General features: G+C 36.7%; 2 protein-coding genes across 4 annotated transcripts in view; one reads left to right on the top strand and one right to left on the bottom strand.

The window, feature by feature from the left end:
- The window catches only part of CCDC39 (coiled-coil domain 39 molecular ruler complex subunit), a 63,957-nt gene that overhangs the window by 39,646 nt on the left and 2,422 nt on the right, over positions 1-21,889 (top strand). For both annotated transcript variants that reach the window (XM_005546462.5, XM_074031440.1), the window contains 4 exons: positions 732-940; positions 11,171-11,294; positions 19,667-19,826; positions 20,267-20,373. In XM_005546462.5, coding sequence (XP_005546519.4) covers positions 732-940; positions 11,171-11,294; positions 19,667-19,826; positions 20,267-20,373 — 600 coding nt within the window. The remainder of the gene's footprint in view (positions 1-731; positions 941-11,170; positions 11,295-19,666; positions 19,827-20,266; positions 20,374-21,889) is intronic.
- TTC14 (tetratricopeptide repeat domain 14) overlaps positions 644-21,889 on the bottom strand; it is a 36,667-nt gene continuing 15,421 nt past the window's right edge. The window contains exons 13-14 of one of the 2 annotated variants that reach the window (XM_065540240.2): positions 21,607-21,790; positions 644-818 (exon numbers count right to left, since the gene is read on the bottom strand). In XM_065540240.2, coding sequence (XP_065396312.1) covers positions 791-818; positions 21,607-21,790 — 212 coding nt within the window. In that variant the 3' untranslated portion in view covers positions 644-790. Of the gene's footprint in view, positions 819-20,844; positions 21,791-21,889 lie in introns of those variants that run through there. The other variant, XM_005546464.5, reaches the window with a different exon arrangement.

Genomic DNA, 21,889 nt, shown 5'->3' with positions numbered 1-21,889 from the left:
ATTGTAAATATTTTCACCATTTACCTTTACGTTTTTATTCAGTGTTTGTGACATAAAAGTTTTTTTAAACATCAAAATGTTTTAGTTTTATTTTCTTTTTAATTTTTATGCTTAGAAACTTCTTGGTTACACTACAAATCAGACAAATGTTTACTATTTCTAGTAGTTACATTGATTTCATCTCTTAAGATTTTTCATTCATCTAGAATATATTTTTGGTGCACGTGAGATGTAAGTATCTAATCTCTCCAAATGAAAAGCTATGTTTATAAAACAATAAAATCTTATATTCTGGAGTGTTTTTCTTCTGGGGTTTCTATTCTGAAAATTGATTGATATGTGTACTCTTATGTCTTAAAATAAAAATATATTTCCACATTATTTTGTGAGATTCAGAGTATAAAAATGGCCATTCATAGGGCTTTATGTTTTTTGGATAGTGTAAGTTTAATTTCAGGAATAACTTCTTCCCTTTGTTTTTTATAATAGCAAAGCTTGACTTTAAAATTGAATTATAAAAAAGATTTGGAATAACTATAAACCCTTTTCTTAAAAAAAAAAGGCTATGACTCTGATCAATTTAATTTTAGCCCTAGTTAATATTTTAGTCAATGGTTAAATTAGAAAAATATATATTTTCAAGTTTTACTTATATAGCCATAAAAGGAAAAATATTTTGGTTTTGCAATAAAAAATAATTTCAATATTTGACCATTTTGTTATGTTGATAGGATTTGATGATAGAGGACAGTCTTTTAAAACTTGAAGTTAAGCGTACTCGAGAAATGCTTCACAGTAAGGCAGAAGAAGTTCTTTCCCTAGAAAAAAGAAAACAGCAATTATACACAGCAATGGAAGAGCGAACTGAAGAAATTAAGGTTCATAAAACAATGCTTGCATCACAAATAAGATATATTGATCAAGAACGGGAAAACATAAGGTAATTTTTAGTTTTAAAACTGCTGAGGAATTAAAAAAAAAGTGAGGGTGATGTCAGGAGAACTGGCTGTGCATCTTTTTCATATTCATTTGAAATGGCTTTTCATATAAGAAAGACATAGGGCATGTTATAGCCATAAATCTAGGCTCTTCTTTTGGTTAATTCTTCATTCTTTAGGCTGTCCCTTTTACATTAAGATCACTAATCTACTTGGAATTACTTTTTATGTATGGTTTTTGATAAAGTCCAATAACATGTCTTTTTAAAAATAGATATTCAGTAGCTGCATCTATTGAAGTGATTTTACCATAGAGATTTTGTACATCTTTTATAAGATTATTTCTGGCTACATGTTTTTTCTTTAATGTTACTGTCAATTTCATTTTTGGATTGTTGCTGGAAAGTAGAAATGCAGTTAATTTCTGCATATTAAGTATTCAGCAACCTTGCTTAACAATCAATCTTGTTCTAACAATCAGTAGATTCTAATTTTCTATAAACTGTATTTCATTTATATTATTTTCAAATAATAATGTTTTATTTCTTGCTTCCCAATCTTTATAACTTTTCTTTTTTCCCTAGTTCAATACTGAAGAGCAGTGTTGATTACAGGTATACTTGTCTTGTTACCTGATCTCAAAGGGAAAGCTTTCGTTGTTTTTGCATTAAGTATAAGGTTTACTGTTGTTTATTTCTATTTTTTAGATACCTTTTACCATATTAAGTGAGCTCCTATCTATTTTTATCCTTTACTAAGAGGTTATTTTGTTTAATCAAGAATGGATATTGACTTTTATTATATGCTTTCTCAGCACTTATTGACAAGATGTAGCTTCTTCAATCTGTTAATGTGTTTAATCATATTGATCAATTTTTCAGTCAAACCAACCTTACATTCTAGAATAAACCCAACTTGTCTGTTTCATATTGTCTTTGCATACATCTAGATTTTGTTAGGGAATATTTTAATACAATTTTTGCATCTATGTTCATGACCCATAATTCTCCTTGCTCCACTGTCCTTGTCAGGTTATCAGGCTATTAAGGTTATGTCTGCCTTCATAAAATGACTTTTGTGTATTTTCTTATTTTTCTGTACATGGAATATGTTTCTAAGAGAGTGGAATTATATCTTTTTTTGTCTTTCAAAGACCTCACTGGAAAAAAAAGACACTGGGAGCCCGAAGTTTTCTATGGGGGAACATTTTCAACTATTGGCTTATATACTGGTTATAGGACAATGCAGATTTTGTATTTATTATTGATTCTGTTTTGGCAAATTATATTTTTTCTCTAGGAAAAATTTTCTATATTCAAATTTTCAAATTTATTGCCAGTTATTTATAATGTATAAATTATAAACAGTTGTTTATAATTTTATTATTTAATAGTTGTAGTATTTTTAGAGATGACTTCTTTTATATTCCTGACATTGGTTGTTTGTGCATTCTTTTGGGGTAGGATAATTCTCACAAGTTAATCAGTTTTAACATTATTTGGAAAGAATCTTATTGGTATCTTCTACTGTCCATTATTTCATTAGTTTCTGATCTTGCCTTTACTACTTTTTCTTTCTTTTATATGGGTTTTTAATGTTCTTTTCCTAAATTCTTCAGATGCTTAGCTTATTAATTTTCAGCTTTGAAGTCTGAAAAAAAACCCTCTGAGTATTATATTAGCTGCATCCCACAAAAAAATAATACTGCCATTTTTTTTCTTTTTTGCCTTTCCTGTCTTTCAATTGTCATAGACTTTACTTTTTAAACTTTATTGAGGTATACTTGAGATATATAAGTTGCACATATTTAAAGTGTACATTCGATAGGTTTTAACATATGTAATATACCAGAGAAACTATCACCACCATCAAGATAAGGTATCCGACACCCCTACAAGTTTCCTTGTACCCCATTGTAATTCCTCCCTTCAGTCCTTCCCCAGTGTTTCTCTCTCCAGACAACTGATCTGCTTTTCATCCATATAGTTCGGATTGCATTTTCAAGAGTTTTATGTAAATGGAATCCAATAGTAGGTCTGCCTTTTGTCTGGCTTTTTTCATTCAGCATAATTATTTTGAAATTCACCCATGTTGTGTATATCAATATACATTCCTTTTTATCAGGGGTTGACACACTTTTTCTCTAAGAGCTAGGTGAGTAACTTACAGTTCCTTGCAGGCCATATGGTCTTTATTTTTTAATTTTTTCCTAAAATTTTATTTCAATAATTTTTGGAAAACAGGTGGATTTTAGCTACACAGATAAGTTCTGTAGCAGTAATCTGAGATTTTGGTGTATATGAACCCAAGCAGTGTACACTGTACTCAAAGTCCTTTATCCCTCAGGTCCCTCTCACATTCCACCCCCTACAGGTCCCCAAAGTCCATTTTATCATTTTTATGCTCTTCCATCCTCATAGCTTAGCTCCCGTTTATAAGCGAGAACATAACAATATTTGGTTTTCCATTCCTGAGTTACTTCACTTAGAATAATGGAGTCCAACTCCATCCAAGTTGCTGCAAATGACATGATTTTGTTTCTTTTTGTGGCTGAGTAGTATTCCATAGTGCATTTTCTTTATCCACTTGTTGGTTGATTGGCATTTAGGCTGCTTCCAGTCATTGTTTTAATAACTCAACTTACTCAACTCTGTCATTGTGGACTGAAAGCAGCCATGACAATATGTCAAAAAATGAGCATGGCTATTTTCCAATAAAACTTTATGAATATTGTAATTTTAAATTTTCATGAAATATAATTCTTTTATTTTTCTAATCACTTAAAAATTTAAAAGTCATTCTTTGCTTGTGGGCTATCCAAAAACAGGTGGCAGGCAAGATGCTTTGCTGACCCTGGCTTTCTCTGGTTAAATAGCAGTATTCCATTGCACGTGTTTCCTCCAGTTTGTTTATACATTTACCTGCTGATGGACATTTGAGTTCTTTAAAATTCTTAGCTATTATAAACAAAGGTGCTATGAACATACATGTTCTTGGTATGAATATATGCTTTCTTTTCTCTTGGATAAATACTTAGGAGTAAAATTGCTGGATCATGTGGTAGGTATATAACTTTTCAGGAAACATTAAGAAATTGCCATGTATTCATTATTTCTGTCTTTCCAGCTTTTCATTATTTTTACTGAATTTTGTTTTGCCTTTTATTTGGAAAATAAACATTCTAATTTTAATTATTTTGTTGGTTATTCTTAGATTTAAAAGAAACTTTAATCATTTTTGTATGAATATTGAAAATTGATTAGTTTCTATTATTTTCCCCTTCCTAAAAATACTACTTTTAGCATCTTTTACCTCTTCTTTTCCTCTTCCCATCTTTCACATATTGTTGAAATACTGATGATAGTCTCTTGCCATTGTTTTTAATATTATGTCTTTACTTTTTAAAAAACTCCTTAATGTGCACTAAGCTGTAGATACAAATGTCAGCAACAATTTAAAATTACCTATGTGTTTTGTTTCTTGATTTAATTTTTTTTTCATGTATCCCTTGTCATCATTCTATTTTCTTGGATTTCATTTTCTGGAGTATGATTTTGAATGTTTTTTCAAACTGATGTTTTCTGAAACTTTGCAGTCCTTGTATGTTTAATATATATTTATTCTCCCTTAAACTTGAATGTCAGAACATTGTAAAGCATTGACTACAGTGTTGTTTATGAGAAGTCTGATTATAGATTAATGACATTTATTTTGTAGGGAAACTGGGCTTTGTTTTCTTTCTGGAAGCTTTGGGACACTCTATCCTTGGTGTTTCATAATTTTCTTATATGTTTCTGGGTGTTTTGTCATTTTAAAGTTTCTCTTGCTTTACCCTTCCTGGGTGAACTCTTTCAGTGATTTAAAAAAAAAAAAATCTTAGGTTCAGGGGTACACGTGCAGGTTTGTTATATAGGTAAACTTGTCATGGGGGTTGGTTATACAGATTATTTCATTACCCAGGTACTAATCCTAGTACCCAATAGTTATTTTTTTTTGTTTCTATCCCTCCTTTCACTCTCCACCCACCAACAGGTCCCAATGCCCATTGTTTTCCTCTTTGTGTCCATGAGTTATCATTTAACTCCCACTTATAAGTGAGAATGTGCTGTGTTTGGTTTTCTGTTCCTGCATTAGTTTGCTAAGGATAATGGCCTCCAGCTCTATCCATGTTCCCGTGAAACACAGTATCTTATTCTTTTTTATGTTGCATTGTATTTCATGGTGTATATGTGCCACGTTTTTAAAATCTAATCTGTCACTGATGGGTATTTACTTGATTCCATGCCTTTGCTACTGTGAATAGTGCTACAATGAACATTTGTGCACATGTGTCTTTATGGTAGAATGACTTATATTCCTTTGGGTATATACCCAGTAATGGGATTCCTGGGTTGAATGATACTTCTGCTTTTAGTTTTTTGAGGAATCACCACATAGCTTTCCACAGTGGCTGAACTAATTTACATTCCCAACAATATTGTATAAGCATTCCTTTTTCTCTGCAACCTCACCAGCATCTGTTTTTTTTTTTTTTTTTTTTGACTTTTTAATGGTAGCCATTGTGACTTGTGTGAGATGGTATCTGTAGTTTTGATTTGCATTTTTCTAATGTCTATTGAGCTTTTCTTCATATGCTTTTTGGCACATGTAGGTCGCCTTTTGAAAAGTGTTCATGTCTTTTGCTCACTTTTTAATATGGCTGTATTTTTTTCTTGTAAATTTGTTTAAGTTCCTTATAGATGTTGGATATTAGACCTTTATCAGATGCAGAGCTTGCAAAAATTTTCTCCCATTTTGTAGGTTGTCTGTTTTCTCTGTTGATAGTTTATTTTGCTGTGCAGAAGCTTTTCAGTTTTAATTATATCTGTCACTTTTTTTTTTTTTTTTTTTTTTTGTGATTGCTTTTGGCATCTTCATCATGAAATCTCTGCCTTTTTCTCTGTCCAGAATAATATTGCCTAGGTTGTCTTCCAGGGTTTTTATAGTTTTGGGTATTACGTTTAAATATTTTATCCATCTTGATTTTTGTATGTGGTGTAAGAAAGGGGTCCAGTTTCAATCTTCTGCATATGGCTAGCCAGTTATCCCAGCACCACGTATTGAATAGCAAATCCATTCCCCATTGATAGTTTTTCTCAGTTTTGTTGAAGATGAGATGGTGGTAGGGATGCAGCCTGATTTCTGGGCTCTCCTGCTGCATTGGTCTGTATGTCTGTTTTTGTACCAGTACCATGTTGTTTTGGTTACTGTAGCCCTGTAGTGTACTTTGAAGTTGGGTAACGTGATGCCTCAAGCTTTATTTTTGTTTAGGACTGCCTTGGCTACTCAGACTCTTTTTTGGTTCCATATGAATTTTAAAATGTTTTTTTCCTAGTTCTACAAAAATGTCACTGGTAGTTTGACAGAAATAGCATTGAATCTGTAAGTTGCTTTGGGCAGTATGGCCATTTTAATATTGATTCTTCCTATCCATGAGAAATCAGCTTTCTGCTGATTTCCTTGAGCAGTGTTTTCTAATTCTCATTGTAGAGATCTTTCACCTCCCTGGTTAGCTGCATTCATAGGTATTTTATTCCTTTTGTGTTGTGTAATGGGATGGCGTTCCTGATTTGGCTATTGGCTTGGCTGTTGTTGGTGTATAGGAATGCTGGTAATTTTTATATGTTGATTTTGTATCCTGAAACTTTGCTGAAGTTTTCTATCAGCTGAAGCAGCTTTTGGGCTGAGACTATGGGGTTTTCTAGATATAGAATCATGTCATCTGCAAACAAGGATTTAGATGCTCTTTCATTCTCTTTCCTGACTGCTCTGTCCAGGACTTCTGATACTATGTTGAGTAAGAGTGGTGAGAGAGGGCATCCTTATGCTGGTTTTCAAGAGGAATGCTTCCAGCTTTTCTCCCTTTACTATCGTGTAGGTTTGTCATAGATGGCTCTTATTATTTTGAGCTATGTTCCTTCAGTACCTAATTTATTGAGACTTTTTAACATGAAGAGGTATTGAATTTTATCAAAAGCCTTTTCTACATCTATTAAGATAATCATGTCATTTTTGTCTTTAGTTCTGTTTATGTGATGAATCATATTTATTGATTTGTGTATGTTGAACCACTGACAGCTTGCCCCATGCACCTTGAAAAGCCGCAGGCACTCAATGTCAGCCCATGAAAGCAGCCACAGGGGCTGTACCCTGAAAAGCCACAGAAGCAGAGCTACCCAAGGCCTTGGGAGCCCACCCCATGTATCAGTGTGCCCTGGATATGAGACATGGAGTCAAAGGAGATTATTCTGGAGCTTTAATGAGTGCCCTGCCAGGTTTTGGACTTGCATGGGGCTTGTGGCCCCTCTGTTTTGGCCAACTTCTCCAATTTGGAACAGGAACATTTACTCAATGCCTGTACCCCCATTGTATCTTGGAAGCAACTCACTTGTTTATTTTACAGGCTCATAGATGGAAGGGACTTGCTTTGTCTCAGATGAGACTTTGGACTTGGACTTTTGAGTTAATGCTGGAGTAAGACTTTGGGGGATTGTTGGGAAAGTATGATTGGTTTTGAAATGTGAGGACATGAGATTTGGGAGGCACCAGGGGCAGAATATGGTTTGACTCTGTGTCCCCACCCAAGTCTCATCTCCAACTGTAATCCTATGTCGAGGGAGGGACATGGTGGGAAGTAATTGGATATTGGTGGTGGTTTCCCCAGTGCTGTTCTCATGACAGCGAGTTCTCACGAGATCTGATGGTTTAAAAATGTTTGGAAGTTTCCCTCTCTTGCTTTCTCCTGCTGCCTGGTAAAGATGCTGCTGCTTCCCTCTTGCCTTCCATCATGATTCATGATTATGTTTCCTGAGACCTCCCCAGACATGTGGAACTGTGAGTCAATTAAATCTCTTTTGTTGTAAATTATCCAGTCTCAGGTAGTATATTTATAGCAGTTTGAAAATGGACTAATACAATGGTTATTCCTTTAACTGTGGTGTAGACAGAGTACAGTCAACAGACTTCTTTTCTGGATGTTTTCACAGGGCCAAGGCTTTGTGTGGGGTCTTTATTTGTAGCTGACTTCTTATCTTTGGTTTCACAGGAGGATATGTTAGGAAGTTATTTTTGGTGCTGAAGCTTTGGGGTGTGATCCAATAGGTGGTGCTTAGGTGTAGTGGTCAGTAGGTAGGCTCTTGCTTGGCTGTGTGGCTCCTCTATATTTCCTCACAGTTGCATCATGCTCTTTCTCAATGCTCTGTAAGTGTGGGCTCCTCTCTCACCTGAGTGCTGGCTGTAGATCATGGCTTGGTACTACTGGGCTGCCCACCACAGCTCTGGGGTGATCTCAGGGTTTATGTTTCTTTCCCAACTTGGAGGCAGCAGAGGAAGGTACCTTAGTAATGGTTGTGGCTGAGGGTCTTTTGGTTGTCTCCTGAGGGCTTCATCCCAGAGAGGTGCAGGTCAGCAATCACTGAGTGCAATAAAGCCAGGATGAGGTGGTCTGTGCTATGGGCCCAAGCTGGGGACACCCTGCCTGGTGATGAGCAGTAGCGGTTTATGTGATCCATGGGAGATGGACTGGCTTCCTCTGCTTGGGTGGATTACAGCTTGTTGCAAATACAGATGAGGTACTTAGGGTCTTTGCTCCTTGGTTAATCTGAGGATAGCTGGGGTAGTACCACTGCACAGCCAGTGGTAGAGGCTTTTGGTTGCCCCTGGCGGTTCTACCTCTGAGAAGCATTTAGCTGCTGTTACTGGTAGTGTTCAGCTGGTGGGGTAGGAGGCTGTAGTGCTGGTGTGAGCTTGTGGCTTGCTGGGGAGCGAGCACGGAGTTAAGGGAGTCGGGATAAGACAGTGGTGTCTTTTCTGCATGGTGCCTTTAGTGTGCTGTAAGCTCAGGCATAGTCCTCAGGTTGTTTTTTCCCCAAATCAAGGGCAGCAGGGATAGAACTGCTGCTGTGGTCGTGGCAGAGGGGCTATCATATGCCTCAGGGAGTTTCCAGCAAACTCCAGTCCACTACCAGTGGGTATGCTCAGCCATGGGTGGAGCTGTGGTCACGGGCTGCGGTCCCTGTCTGGTGAAGAGTCGGGATGGGGGTTCCCAGGGAAGAGAGGCTGAACTCCTTTCTGTGTGGTTTCTTTTAGTTATTTCATTCAAGTTTTTCTTCAGGTCAGAATATTTTTCTATTTAATTTTTTTCTTACCATCATAGTTTCTGTTTTCTCCATTTGTTGCTCACTTTTAGTAGATGTTGGCCCTTTTAGGTCTGTCCTCCAGGTTTATTTTTTCTACTTGTATTTTACTTTCTCAGATATTCTTTCTCTCTCCCTATTTCCCTCTCCTCTGCCTCATCTCCCCCCTTGCCTCTCTCTCCAGATTGCTCATTAAATCTTTATATTCTTCACTGCTCTTACATTGAAAACGAAAACTTACTTGCAAGCACTGTTGTTCTTTCATTAGTCCTTTATTTTCATAGCAGCCCATCTTGTTTTATGGGTGTTTTTGGAATCAATAGCCTCTTCTCTTTTAGAGGGTACTAATTAGAACACTGAACATTGTCTTCTATGCATTATGTGTTAATCTCGGGTCTGTTCTTTGTTCATTTTGTTCATTTATGCTGTTTGCTTTCCATAAATGTTTGATGGTCCTTTGTTTTGTTAATATTTATTAATAAATTCTTATTAATTGGTGGATATTGGCAGCTAACTGGTAAGGGTTTCCTCTGCAATTAGGCGGATTTCTGGTTTTCTCCAACCGATTACTCCTCTAAATGGGAGGGCTGATTGTAGGCTCTGAGCTAGTTTGTCCTGTAAAGAGCATAATAGCTATTAAACAGGGTTAGGATTTCATGGTTACAAAAAGTTAGGAAGTGTTTGAGTGATGAACACTTCCTCTCATTCCTAAGTAGAACTGCCTTTCTTTTTCATTTACTTCCACTGTTGGGGAAGCCAAGACTTACTTCATGTTTTTACCTCTTTCTCTAGCTTCAACATGTATGCTAGGAACTGTGGTAACTTTCTGGTTATCACGGGAGCAGAAAGCATTCCTGGCATTTCTGTATGCTTTGAGGGGTTGAGGGGAATGGCCCAGAGGTGTTGATTATAGCCTCACAGATCACTCTTGTTCTTTTTCTTATTTCTGAGTTTGATTTTTTTCAGACTTCTTTGGTGGAAAATGGCTTCTGCTTCTGCAGTGGTCTTCCATGTTTGTATCTATTTTTTTTTTTTCCACTAATCTTACCCCATCTGTTTTCCATGAATTCATGAAAAAATATTGTACCTTTCTGGTTCTCAGAACTGCTATGTTGCTGGTTTTTTTTTTTTTTTTAAATCTTTTTTTTATTTTAGAAAGGAAGAGCAATATACTGTGATTGGTCCACAATCTTGAAGTCCAGCAAGGTTTTATGATCACATACAGGATGAGTAAATATTTTCTGAGGAAATAAGTGATAATTTAAAATAAGAAAAACTGTAACTTCTGACACTATTTAAACATATTTTACCATGAGTTTTCTCTAGCAGTAGAAAAACGGGTAGGTTGAGGATTTCTTTTTCATCATGATAGCTTACTTTCATGAGTTTGTGGCAGGCAATTGTGTCACTCTCCATATTGCCATGCATATGTTAAGATTACTAAGTTCTTAAAAATAGCTCAAAAATATAAATTTACTAAAATAAAAGGAGAAATTAACCAATAGATTTAAGAATCTGAATCTGAATGCTGGAAGACAATTCTCAACCGCCCTGTTTGCACTATCTTTTTAAAGACATTTGAATAGCCAACAGCCTCAGAAACTAGAGGTAATATCTCCTTCTGGAGCAAAAATTAGGCATGTTTGCTTATTCCCCACTATAAAATATTTGGGTTACCTAGGCTTGAGATTCCTCAGCTGTGATGCAAATCTACCATGTGCAGCATCCACTTGAGCCCCTTCTTGCCTCCATGGGATGTAGGGAGCCAGGGGAACCAATGGCTATGTCATGAGAAATAAAGTCCTTTGTCTCTGAAACAGGAATCGTGTCTTTTGCCAGCAAAAGACACAGTGAAACTGTGGCAGGCTAACTTGTCAGCTTTCAAGTAGGGTAAATATCAGATCCTTCACACCGAATTATTAAAATGTGAGAACAAATTTAACCTGTTTTAGTAGTAACACAAATCCAAATGTCTTCAATAAGAACACCTGATAGTCCTTTAAAAATTTAAAAGTATGTTATTCATTTCTCAGTGTTTTTTTTTTTTTTTCTTATTAGCACTGAGTTTCATGAGCGGCTAAGTAAAATTGAGAAGCTGAAGAATAGATATGAAATTCTGACTGTCGTTATGCTGCCTCCTGAAGGAGAAGAGGAGAAAACACAGGCCTATTATGTAATAAAGGTAATTTTAATTGATTCACAGTTATAATGGTATGTTTTCTTTGTTAACTCATTCATTGTAATCCTCTAAATTAAACAAAATAAAAAACAAAAAAACAAAATTGCAACTTTCCCTCCATGAAATCTAGCAACTATTTCACTTAGTTAGGGCCACTGTTACACTTAACAAAGGCCAAAACATTCATTCCTAAATGGAGATACTGAAAGCGCTATTCATTCTATATACCTCCAGTCTGTGAGGTCAAGCACTGCCCTCTGATTCCCAAAACTTACTGCGAACTTGCTCCAGAACTCTTCCTCTTTTGAGTTCAGGTCATTCTACTTGACCATTCTTTGACACTTTTTTCTTTTTTCTATTATTTGTGGCATGTCATTTCCCCTAGTCAAGATTCGTAATCTTTTTAAGACCTATTACCACTCTAAGGGTCTTTGGTATGCATGTGACAACCTGTTCAACACTTGAGGCTTAAAGCTTTCCTTGACTTCACTATAGCCACCCACACTTATGCCACACCCTGGCTGGACCTTAGCATTTCTTGGAGCTACACCACTTCTGAATTTTAAACTCCAGTTTACCATTATAGTCCTGGTAAGGCAGCTGTTCAGAGAAGAAGAGGGCGCTTCCCTGCCCTCATATTATAGGGAGACAGACCAGGTGAATCTGTTTTTTTTTTCCGATGTTTGACAGTAGTCTGTCATCCCATGGTTATCTCTAACCCATAAAGGGAAATTCATTAAGTGATGTGGAATTGAATGCTATTCCCTTTCTAAGCACTGCTATAGTCATTTTTCCCATGTAGAAAATACCCTGAACAGGAGTAATTTCCTTTATAGGAAGGTCTAGGATATTTCTCAAAATGCTACAAACAAGGGATGGAACTTGTAACTTTGACTCATTTCCCTGTACCCTACACAAATAGGGGTGAGATGATCTTCCAGTTCATACCTTCAGAGAATGGCTCTTGTGGATGCTATCTCCATTTGATTTCTACCAACTTAATTAGCCAAATTTTCTCCTGTAGCTCTTCTTCAAATCTGCCCCTAACAAATACAGCAAGTATAGTATGCCTGTCACTTTGTTTAAAATTCTGCCTTTCCTATGAGAAATCAGTCCCAGCTCTCAAAACGTTCTTATTACTTGTCAGTCTGTAATACCTCAGGCTTCTGCCCAAACACGACTTTTCTCCTCTCAGGTTTTAAAAGTTCCTGAAGGATAAAGGGTAGGCTCTTTTTAGGTGTTGGGAAATAGGGAGATGTTGCAATTCCAATTAAGTTTCTCTACCAAGTGGTGTGATGGGTTACCTAAAAGTACTGGTGTTAAGTGTGCCTTTGTCCATATCCTACCACTGCTTAGACAGGTGTCCAGGAGTAAGCTACTTAACCGTGTGAGGCCTAAGTTTCCTCACTTGGAAAATGAAACAGGTAATACTGTTACTCTTGTTGGGAGAAATGAGAAAATACATGTAAAGCCCTTGGGATGGTGTCTGGCACAGAATGAGTCCTCAATGTTAGTTATTATTGTTATTACTGTGATGATGCTGATTAACCTAACTCAAAGGAAAGCAGCCACATTTTATATGAAGAATATTCCTTCTGTTTACAGTGAAAGTGCTGGATAAATATCAGAATAATGATTATGTTAAATGAACTGAGGCTATCAGTGACTTCCTCAATGTCCTGATGCCGTATTTCTTATCTTCCATCTTATCTGGGATCCACAGCTTGGCACACAGTTATTCCCATTTTTTTTTTTGTTGTATAGCATATTTACACTTTTTACTGATAACACTTCACAAGTCTCAGATGTGTAAAAATGAAACTTAATAACTAAACTCAGTCTAGCTCGTATCAGGAAAAATTATGGCCTGAAAAATAGAGAAAAGCAAACCATGGGTGCAATGATGCCAGTGCAGGGTGAAACCAAAGTGCTGGCATTTTCTAGTGGGCCCTCCAGGTATTATCTGATTCTACAGGAGTGCACACCTTCGACTCTCTACTGACTAACTTATTTTACAACTCTGTAGGTATAGATAACTTGTAGACAACTGATAGTAACACAAGTGATTCTTGCTGCTAACAATGTAAATGAATTTTGGCCAGCAGAAATACAACTCTGCTCTGTAGAAAAGATAACCCAAGCATTAAAGTTTATTACACTAAAATATATTAATATGTTTTGCATCTACCAGCAAATTCACTTCAGCATTTCTGATTCTACATGTCTATAATATAAAATCTGTTCTTCATATTCTTCTTTGAAATAGTCTAAACATCTTACTGGCTCTTCATTAACAAGTTAAATAAAACCTTTAATAAATGTTCATTTCATATTTGTATGAGAATTTTTAACTATTTGAAAATAGTATCTTGGCATTTTCACTGCTGGGAAAAACCTTGCCAATTAGAAGTTAATTTTTGTTTTTTCAATGTAAATCTGTTTTTCAACGTAGTGGATTCTGTTTCTTGATGTAGTAGATTTAGGATTTAAATATAGTCAATTCAAAATTTTTTCCCTTCCCTATCCTTCTTATGTTACCTACAAAGGGATCTCTCCTGATGGATACATATATTGTTTACAAACACATATTGTTTATGACTGTAATAGAAATTTGATTACAATGCTAACCACTGTTGTCTTTTCTGAATGTTGTGGATTAGGCCTCAGCAAAACTATGCACTACAGCCAAATGCTGCCCACCACTTGTCTTGTAAATAAGTACTGGGAGACAAAATACACTTATTCATTTATACATTGTTATGGCTGCTTACATGCTACAATGACAGAATGAAGTAGAATGGCCCATAAAGTCTAATTACTATCTGGTCCTTTACAGACAAAGCTTGTCAAGCCTTTTTATTAGTTTCTGAGGGCTGCTGTTACAAAATACAATAAACTAGATGGTTTAAACAACAGAAATATATGTCTCGGGCAGGGCACAGTGGCTCACGCCTGTAATCTCAGCACTTTGGGAGGCCAAGGCGGGTGGATCACGAGGTCAGGAGATTGAGACCATCCTGGCTAACACGGTGAAACCCGGTCTCTGCTAAAAATACAAAAAATTAGCCAGGCGTGGTGGCAGGCACCTGTAGTCCCAGCTACTTGAGAGGCTGAGGCAGGAGAATGGCGTGAACCTGGGAGGCAGAGCTTGCAGTGAGCTGAGATCGCGCCACTACACTCCAGCCTGGGCAACAGAGCAAGACTCTGTCTCAAAAACAAAAAAAGATGAAGGCGTTGATAAGGTTGGTTTCTTCTGAATGCTATGAAGAATAACCTGTTCTATGCCTCTCTCCTAGCTTCTGGTGGTCTGCTGACAATCTTTGGTGTTCCTTAGTTTGTAAATGCATCACCCTGAAATCTGCCTTCATGTTTACATGGTGTTCCTTCCTGTGTCTCTTCACATAGTTTTCCCTCTGTCCAAATTTCCCATTTTAATAAGGACACCAGTTATATCAAATTAGGACCAACCTAATGACCTCATTTTAACTTGACTATATCTGCAAAGACCCCATTTCCAAATAAGGTCACCTTCTGGGGTACCACAGGTTGGGACATCAACATAACTTCTTATAAGGGACACAGCTCAACCCATAGCTCCTGTCTTTGGTCTTGTAGTAAGCTCCTGTCTTTGGTCTTTGTCCTATGGGGCATACATGGCTTTTTCATCAACTCTAGTATCTTCTTATATCTGACCCTTAAGGGCCAAACTGAAAAATATAATTAGTAACCAATGAAGGACTAGTATTTTTCAAACCTCATTTCCAAGTTTCTCTTAGTCTTTGCAAGGAAACAGTCTAGTTCTGTCCACAATTTAATTAAACTGTCCAATTAAAGTTACTTGAAAATGTTGGACAGAAACTTTTGAAAGATATATCATCTCTGATTTAGAAGTGAATGGAATCAAAATTTTAGAACTTCAAGCTATACATGGAATTATATTAGGAATTGGCATAAAATGAACAAATTCAACTCCTTCATTTCAAAAATGAAGAAACTGACCCAGTAGTCCACAACTAAAATCTGTTTGGCTCATTCCAGCTCGGTCTCCCACTATACTATTATATTTCAAATGAAATGGGGTTACCAATTTGAGACTCACAGAAATTAGATATAATTTCTATAATTTTTTTTTGCTAAACTTTTTAAAATTATGTAATACTTATCACAAAGTATGTGTAACTGATGATCTGAAGCACAATAAAACAAATGCCAGTGAAAATGTTAAGAATGGAAATATTACTAATAAAACTTACCTTTACAATTCCCCCTGCCCTGCTGCAGGCTGCTGTGAAACTGACATATAAGCAGACGGCACTCCCCACAGCTTCCTACCCATGTAAATCACCTGAGGAACCACAACCTCTCTGGCCCTGGGCCCATAGCTGGTGCCATTTTGAGAATTTAATGCTGGGCTGTGCCTTAAAACACTACTGCAGCTACCACCTGTCCAAGGTGGGAGAGGGGTGACCAGGCACTCCAGTGCACCCCTAAGACAATTCCCACGACCTTGCTACTGGCTGTTGTGAGACGGAGATGTGAGAAGACTGCACTCCTCACAACTTCTTACCCACCTGCACACCTCACCTAAGAGGGACCCTGCACTCTCTGGTTGCAAGGCCACAGCCAGCACCATTTGGAGCGTTTAATGCTACACTGTGCCCCACATTTGGGCCAAGTGCAGGCTGACTTGCTGCAGCTGTCTCCGATCCAAGGAGGGAGAAAAGAGACCAGGCACGCCCATGTACTCTGGTGACAATTCCTGCCACTCCACGATGGCTGCTGTGGGATTTCCTACAGCTTCTTACTCATGCTGTTGCACCTTTGAGAAAGGTTGCACCCTCCCTGGTGGCAGGCCTACAGCACAGCCACCACAGCCCATACCTGAGTATTCTGCCAGTGTCTCGGGAACCACCCCATCTCTGACTGTCACAGCCAGCACCTAAAGGTACTACAAAGGGGCCTGAGGACTAGTCTGCTGGCCCAAACCCATCCCCCAAGTCCTCAAGTATGCCATCCAGGGGCCCAGATAGTTACCAGCCCAGTGCATCACTGCTGGCACATGATCAGTCATGCTATAGTCTGTTGGGGCAACTTAACCTACCAATACCACCACAGCTGACACCCACTCACGTGCACTACCAACAGGCCAGAGGACCAGCGTGTTCAACCCATTGCAGCTACCAGCAACACCAGTGTGGACCTTCTGGGTTCCAGTGAGTTGCTTTACCACCACTACTGCCATTACCTGCATCACACCAGCTGCCCAGGGGCCTGAAAACCCGCCTACATGTCTGGCCCATCATTCCCACTACCAACATCTGAGCAAGCTACCCAGAGGCCCAAGAATCAGCCTTCCAGGACCCACTAACACCAGTGACAGCACAAGCTACTCTCGGGCCTAAGAATAGATACACTCAGCCCACCACTGCCATCAATGGGGCCCAAAGACAGGCTTACCTGGCATCCTAGACTGCAGCAAAACTTCAACAAAGGTCAACTAATAACCATACCTTAAGTCACTGAGGAAATCACAGATACCACTGACGTTGTGTACTGCCTAAGAAATCATACAAAGACCACACTACCACAGGCACCCCATATCAAAGCATCAACTACATATGTACATCTTCAGGAGAAAATCCTCCCCTAGGAAAGCAATTTCAAAAAAATGAGCAGAAGCAACTGTTACATGAGATATGCATCTATCTATCAATGGAAGGACACAGGAACCATGAAAAAGCAAGGAAATGTGAACCACCATATGACAACTGTTCAGCAATAGATCCCACTCAAAAAGAAATCCTTGAAATGCCAGATGAAAAATTCAAAATATTAATAGAAACTCAATTAGATGCAAAAGAAATCTGAAAACCAACACAAAGAAATCAGAAATCAATTCAGGGTATGAGCAAAAAATTTACCAGGGAGATATCTAAAAAAATAAAACAAAAAAACAAAGTAGAACTGAAAAACTGAAAGAACTACAGTACACAGTGGACACTTCAATAATAGACTACACAAGCAAAAGAAAGAGTCAATAATAGATAAGACAAGCAACAGAAAGAATATCAGACCTTGAAGACAGGTCTTTTAAAATAATCCAGTCAGACAAATTAAAAAAAAAAAAAGAATAAAAAAGAATGAACAAGGCCTTCAAGATATTTCGAACTAGTAAAGTGACTGAACTTACAAATTATCAGTTATGCCTGAGGGGTAAGAGAGAGAAAAAAGCTTAGAAAGCCCATTTAAGGAAATAATTGATGAAAACATCTCAAGTCCAGTGAGAGAGTTAGACATCCAGATACAAGAGGCCCAGCAATCCCCAGGAAAATACATTTCAAAATAATACCTCATCGTGGTGTATTGCAATCAGAATGTCTAAAGTCAAAGTGAAACTGCAAGAGGGAAGTTAAAATTCGCAAGAGAAAAGCATCTAGTCACCTATAAAGGAAACCCCATCAGAGTAACAGCAGACTTCTCAGCAGAAATCTTACAGGACAGAAAAGAATGGGACAGAATTTTCAAAGCACTAAAAGGAAAACAAAAAAACAAAACAAAACAAAACAAAAACACATCTGTCAGCCCCCAATTTTATATCCAGCAAGAATAAGCTTCGTAAAGGAAGAAGAAATACCATACCAAGCAAACACTAAGGGAATTCTTCACCACTAGACCAGTCCTCTAAGAAATGCTCAAAGGAGTTTTAAAATGGAAACAAAATGTCAGTATTCACCATCATGAAAACACACAAAAGTATGGGACTCAAAGGTCTTATAAAACAAACAAAAGAGGGAGAGAAAGGAATCACTGGCAACATAATAGAATTCTGGTATTTGTCTTTCTGTGTCTGAGTTGTTTCTCATCATCACTAATCATTCCAGAAATGTAAATTAAAGCCAACAATCAGAATGGCCATTAAAAGACAGAAAATAACAGATGTTGGTGTGGATATGGAGAAAAAGAAATGGTTATATACGGTTGGTGGGAATGTAAATTAACACAACCTCTACGGAAAACAGAATGAAGATTTCTCAGGTAACTAAAAATAGAACTACCCTTTGATCCAGCAGTCCCACTACCTGGTATCTACACAAAAGAACAGAAATCATTAAATCAAAAAGATACCTCCACTCTATGTTTATTGCAGCACTGTTTACAATAGCAAAGATGTGGATTCAACGGAAGTGTCCATTGATGGATGACTGGATCAAGAAAAGGTGGTATATATGCACAATGAAATACTATCCAAACAGAAAAACGAATGAAATCCTGTCTTTTGCGGCAACACAATGTAACTGGAGGCCATTATCTTAAGAGAAACAACTCAGACACAGAAAAACAAATACCATATGTTCTCACTTATATGTGGGAGCTAAATAATGCACACACGGAGGTAGAGTGTGGAGTGATAGACATGGAAGACTCAGAAGCATGGTGGGGGTATCAGAGGGACACGGATAATGAGAAATTACTTAATGTATATGATGTACAGTATTCCAATGATGGGTAGTACACTAGTCAACACTACACAATATATCCATGTAACAAAATATACTTGTACTCCATAATTTTTTACAAATAAAAATAATCGGAGAAAACTTTATATTTTTAATTGACTACATTCGAGTTTAAATACATACATCTCAGAACTGAATAAATTAAAATAAAATTATTAGTGATTTTGACTAAAATTTTTCTTGCATATATATACACACATATATGTATATATGTGCATACTATCTATGTCAGCCTTTAGGACGTTCTTTGGAACTGTTTAGGTACAGCTCTACAGAACCTAGCCCAGTGACAGCATTACCCTAACCTGGTAGAAAGTCACCGAGTATGTCCACTCTTAGAGGAAATAATTTCGGTCTTTAGCAATTCATAGACTTCATCTTTTTCAGCCACATTTATTACAATGATCTTTTTATTAAAAATTATTTTTAAAATTGTGGCAAAATATCTTTTACTCCTAAATTTTGAAATAAAGTGTTCCTGAACCTCCTTCAGGCCAGAAACATTCCTCTGGTTTAATATCTAGTATCAAACCTCTCTCCCTCTCTTCCCAGTAATATTTATATTTGATTAACTCTTTGGCAATTTTTGCTGGAAAATTTTATGTAAGTCTTGGTTAGTTACTACATTTCCATGATGGTTTTGAATTCTGTATCCTATGTGCCATATTTTGAAGGCCTGATAATTTGGGCTTCCACTGTAAATCAAGTGCAAGAAATAAATGCTTGGTGCTGTATGTAGGCCACAAGATAAACTGTTATTGTCACAAGTTAACTATTTTCTGCCCCAAAGACAGCCATTAGGCATTTCTTCCCCTAGTAAATGCTTTTATTCAACCAGTTCTATTCTGTACTTCATAGGCTGCTCAAGAAAAAGAAGAACTTCAAAGGGAAGGTGACTGTTTGGATGCTAAGATCAACAAAGCTGAAAAAGAAATCTACGCTCTAGAAAATACCCTGCAAGTGCTGAACAGCTGTAACAACAATTACAAGCAATCTTTTAAAAAAGTGACTCCATCTAGTATGTAGGAGTTAAAATTTTTTATACATATATACAGTGACAAGTGCATAGTTAAAAGGAATACTGTGAGACATGAAGAACAAAAGTATACTATGTTTGATTGGGTCAGAAAAACGAATCCCTTTTCTTTGCTCCCCCCATGCCGTTTTTTTGCTATGTGGTTTTCTAGGGTGTTACTTCCATTATTAGTTCAGGTTCTGTATGGCATATCACCTCTCTAGGGTAATTAATTCAAAAACTGAAAAAAATGGCAGCATATTGCTCCTCTATGTTGACAAAACAAGAAATGGCTACTACATGCCCATAGTGTTTTTCTACAATTGGATATAAAAGATTTAACCTTTCTTAACAAAAATATTGGTGCAATTTACATAACACTTTAAAATTTGATTTCTACATAGCATGTTGAAATTTTAAACTAAAAATGTTCTACATTTCAGGTGATGAGTATGAGCTAAAAATTCAACTAGAAGAACAAAAAAGAGCTGTTGATGAAAAATACAGATACAAACAAAGACAAATCAGGGAACTTCAAGAAGACATCCAGGTAAATTCTACAGACATTTTAGTAATATGCCTTCAATAAAAGTCAACTATCATTACTGCTACTTCTATTCTCTTGCTCTTCCACCAAGAAGACAGTTATTTAGAATCTCTTTTAGGGAAGCAAATAGTAAGAGATAACAGTCTCTATTTAAAGGAGACAAAAACAAGTGCTCAAAGTCTGAGGTAAGTTAGTTAAAATCCCAGTGCTAAGCCCTGACAATTACTTGTTATTAGTTGGTAGATAATGGTTATTATGATCTACCCATTAACCCTTTAATGAATTTTAATTTCTTAAGGATCACATTAAGATTGCTCCTTAAAACAAAAAAGTTTGAAAGAAAAAATAATAATATAGTAGAAAGTAGTTACTAAAGCAAATCACTGAAAGATAAAAGAATGTGCCTTGTAAGCAGGCGCTAAACATTGACTTTACTAATAAAGCTGAAGAAGAGATACTGTGAATCTTTGCAAATTCCATGATTTCAGTTGTGATTGTTTTATTTTTTCCAAAATACTATAAAAACACTTTCCAGTTAAATTACATACAAAATTTAATCCACAAAACCATTATACAGTCATGCACTGCAATGGGAATGCGTTCTGATGAATGCATCCTTGGGTGATTTTGTCACTGTGTGAACTTCGTTAAGAGTGTACTTACACAAACATAGATGGTATAGCCTATTGTTGCTAGGCTGTAAGCTTGTAAAGTGTGTTACTGTACTGAGTACTACAGGCAACTGTAACACAATGGTACTTGTGTATCTAAACAAATCTAAACAGAGAAAAGGTACAATAAAAATATGGTATAATGGATTAAAAAAACAGTACACCTGTACAGGGCACTTACCATAAATGGAGCTTGCAGGACTGGGAGCTGCTCTGGGTGAGTCAGTGAGTGAGTGGTGAGAGAATGTGAAGACCTAATTGCTGTACACTAATGTAGACATGATAAACCATATACACTTAGGCTACAGTAAATTCATAAAATAATTTTAGTTCTCCAATAATAAACTGACCTTAGCTTACTAGAGCTTTTTAACTTTAAACATTTTTAATTTTGTAAAATTTTTTGACTCTTTTGTGGTAACACTTAGCTTAAGCACACATTGTTCAACTGCACAAAAACTTTCTTTATATCCTTATTCTCTAAGCATTTTTCTATTTTTTTTTTACTTTTTAACTTGTTTTGTTAAAAACTAAGACACATACACACACATAAACCTAAGCCTACCCGTGGTCAGGATCATCAATACTACTGTCTTCAACCTCCATATCTTGTTCCACTTGAAGGTCTTCAGGGTCAGTAACATGAATGGAGCTGTCATCTATGATAACAATGCCCTCTTCTGGAATACCTCCTGAAGGACCTGCCTGAGGCTGTTTTATAGTTAATTTTTTAAATAAATAGGAGTACACTGTAAAATAATGAAAGTATATTGTATAGTAAATACATAAATCAGTAATATGTTTTATTATCACTATCAAGTATTATGCACTGAACATAATTGTATGTG

This window comes from Macaca fascicularis, chromosome 2 (genome assembly GCF_037993035.2).
Source record: "Macaca fascicularis isolate 582-1 chromosome 2, T2T-MFA8v1.1".
NCBI classification, from domain to species: Eukaryota; Metazoa; Chordata; class Mammalia; order Primates; family Cercopithecidae; genus Macaca; species Macaca fascicularis.
The sequence above is the reverse complement of the archived record's forward strand: the minus strand, read 5'-3'. Positions and strand labels throughout refer to the sequence as shown.